This window comes from Salvelinus fontinalis, chromosome 24, assembly GCF_029448725.1.
Source record: "Salvelinus fontinalis isolate EN_2023a chromosome 24, ASM2944872v1, whole genome shotgun sequence".
Taxonomy (NCBI): domain Eukaryota; kingdom Metazoa; phylum Chordata; class Actinopteri; order Salmoniformes; family Salmonidae; genus Salvelinus; species Salvelinus fontinalis.
Window position 1 is genome coordinate 7,837,068 of NC_074688.1, and position 2,539 is coordinate 7,839,606.

General features: G+C 41.7%; 1 protein-coding gene across 1 annotated transcript; it reads right to left on the reverse strand.

The window, feature by feature from the left end:
* Positions 1 to 1,603: 1,603 nt before the first annotated feature.
* LOC129822632 (olfactory receptor 52E4-like) lies at positions 1,604 to 2,539 on the reverse strand. The gene has a single exon (XM_055880995.1). It carries the CDS (start codon positions 2,537 to 2,539, stop codon positions 1,604 to 1,606), a length of 936 nt encoding a protein of 311 aa, XP_055736970.1.

Sequence of the window (2,539 nt, forward strand, 5' to 3'; positions counted from 1 at the left end):
ATATAGAGTAAATCAGCTACAGGTTGGCTCTATAGAGTGAATCAGCTACAGGTTGGCTCTATAGAGTGAATCAGGTACAGGTCGGCTCTATAGATTGAATCAGCTACAGGTTGGCTATATAGAGTGAATCAGCTACAGGTCGGCTATATAGAGTGAATTAGTTACAGGTTGGCTCTATAGAGTGAATCAGGTACAGGTTGGCTCTATAGAGTGAATCAGGTACAGGTTGGCTCTATAGAGTGAATCAGCTACAGGTTGGCTCTATAGAGTGAATCAGCTACAGGTTGGCTCTATAGAGTGAATCAGGTACAGGTCGGCTCTATAGAGTGAATCAGCTACGGGTTGGCTATATAGAGTGAATCAGGTACAGGTCGGTTCTATAGAGTGAATCAGGTACAGGTCGGCTCTATAGAGTGAATCAGGTACAGGTCGGCTCTAAAGAGTGAATCAGGTACAGGTTGGCTCTATAGAGTGAATCAGGTACAGGTTGGCTCTATAGAGTGAATCAGCTACAGGTCGACTCTATAGAGTGAATCAGCTACAGGTCGGCTCTATAGAGCGAATCAGCTACAGGTCGGCTCTATAGAGTGAATCAGGTACAGGTTGGCTCTATAGAGTGAGTCAGCTACAGGTTGACTCTATAAAGCGAATCAGGTACAGGTTGACTCTATAGAGTGAATCAGCTACAGGTTGACTCTATAGAGTGAATCAGCTACAGGTTGACTCTATAGAGTGAATCAGGTACAGGTCGGCTCTATAGAGTGAATCAGCTACAGGTTGGCTCTATAGAGTGAATCAGCTACAGGTCGGCTATATAGAGTGAATTAGTTACAGGTTGGCTCTATAGAGTGAATCAGGTACAGGGTGACTCTATAGAGTGAATTAGTTACAGGTTGACTCTATAGAGTGAATCAGCTACAGGTGACTGGAATCTCTGGCCATCAAGGACAATCTCTCAATTCACCTGAAAACCAGCACTATTGCAGACCTTAAATCTTGGAATTGAGCATCTCAGACGTCCCTCTGAATTTTCAGCTAACAGACACTAGAGTGAGATACAATTTTGACTGGCAGTCAGGTAATGACTAGGCACAGACAGGAAAGCCTGTTAACCAATGTGTGGTCTTCGGCACCTTTACAGTTCCCTCATTCATACTTCCTAATATCTTACAGAACATCACCTTTAAAGGGTGATTTCACAATTTTTCTACTTCATATTCATAATCTCCAACATCAAAATGTGTAAATGGAAAGACATAACCTTTAAAGGGAAATATTGCAATGTACTCACAAACATTGCCTGTTCATTGCCTGCACATAATTGGTTAAAATCACGAAACACACTCGATGTCATCGGAAACACTTATCTTCCTCTGTCCTTTTGACTACAAAACATAGAAAGGTGTCATTTTAACATATGTTGATGTTGGGATGGTGCTGGAGATTATGAATATGGAGAACATTTTTGAAATGTACCTTAAACATCACTTTTAAGAATGGTATGTGGTGAATTCTAATCCATTTTGTTTTAGGGTTTTGGGGATACCAGAAGAATCAACAAGCCTGTCAATATTACTTACAAAGTGCAAAACAAATATCTGTATTATGAGTGTGTAACTTTCCGGCTGAGTATTTGTATAATTTTCTGCTTCAATGACTTTGTTTGCAAGCCGTAGATAATTGGATTCAAATTAGCAGGGACGACATGAAATAGAACGTAAGCCAGTTTTCTCAGATATGGATAGTCTGGAAAGCGATGCAGTATGATGGTTAGAAACCCACTCCACAGCATAATGAGATACAGTACCAGGTGGCTTGCACAGGTCTGCAACGCTCTGTTGTTCAGCTCCTTGCTTTTCTTGGTCCAGCAAATCACAGCAATCCTGAAATAAGTGACAGCGATGCTTCCCATTGAGGAAGTAAAGAGCAGCACAGTGAAAAAGAGTCCATAAATGTTGTTGATTGAAACGTTCTCACAGGATAGCTTGAACAATGATGCATTGTCACAATAAGCATTCTGAATGATTGAACTGCAGCGGGAAAGCCTTATGGTGAGACCCAGGAGGACAGACACTAACACAAGGGAAGCCCCCCAAGCAGACACAGACAACATAACTAAAGTTTTGGTTGTCATTATGGACGTGTACCTTAATGGGTAACATATGGCCACATACCTGTCAAAAGCCATAATGATCAGTATCATATGTGAGGCTGATCCAAACGTGTGACTGAAAAAGGCCTGAGCAACACATTGGCTGTACGTGATAAACCTCTCAGTTGAAACAATATCAGCCATGAGGCGAGGCAACAAGACAGTGTTGCCAATCAGATCATTTACAGACAGGTTACAGAAGAGGATATACATTGGTTGGTGCAAGCTTCTCTCTGTGATGATGGCGACCAGGACTCCAATGTTAGACACAAGGAGGGCGAGATAGACAAACAGCAAGGAGAAAAAAATTGGATACATGAATGTCTGTGGCAATTGAAAACCCTGAATGTGAAGGATATGGCTTGGTAATGACATGTTGTCGTCCAT

What these genes read in the sequence shown, in the direction of transcription:
- LOC129822632 (XM_055880995.1), bottom strand. Translation starts at nt 2,539, where the DNA reads ATGGACGACAACATGTCATTACCAAGCCATATCCTTCACATTCAGGGT.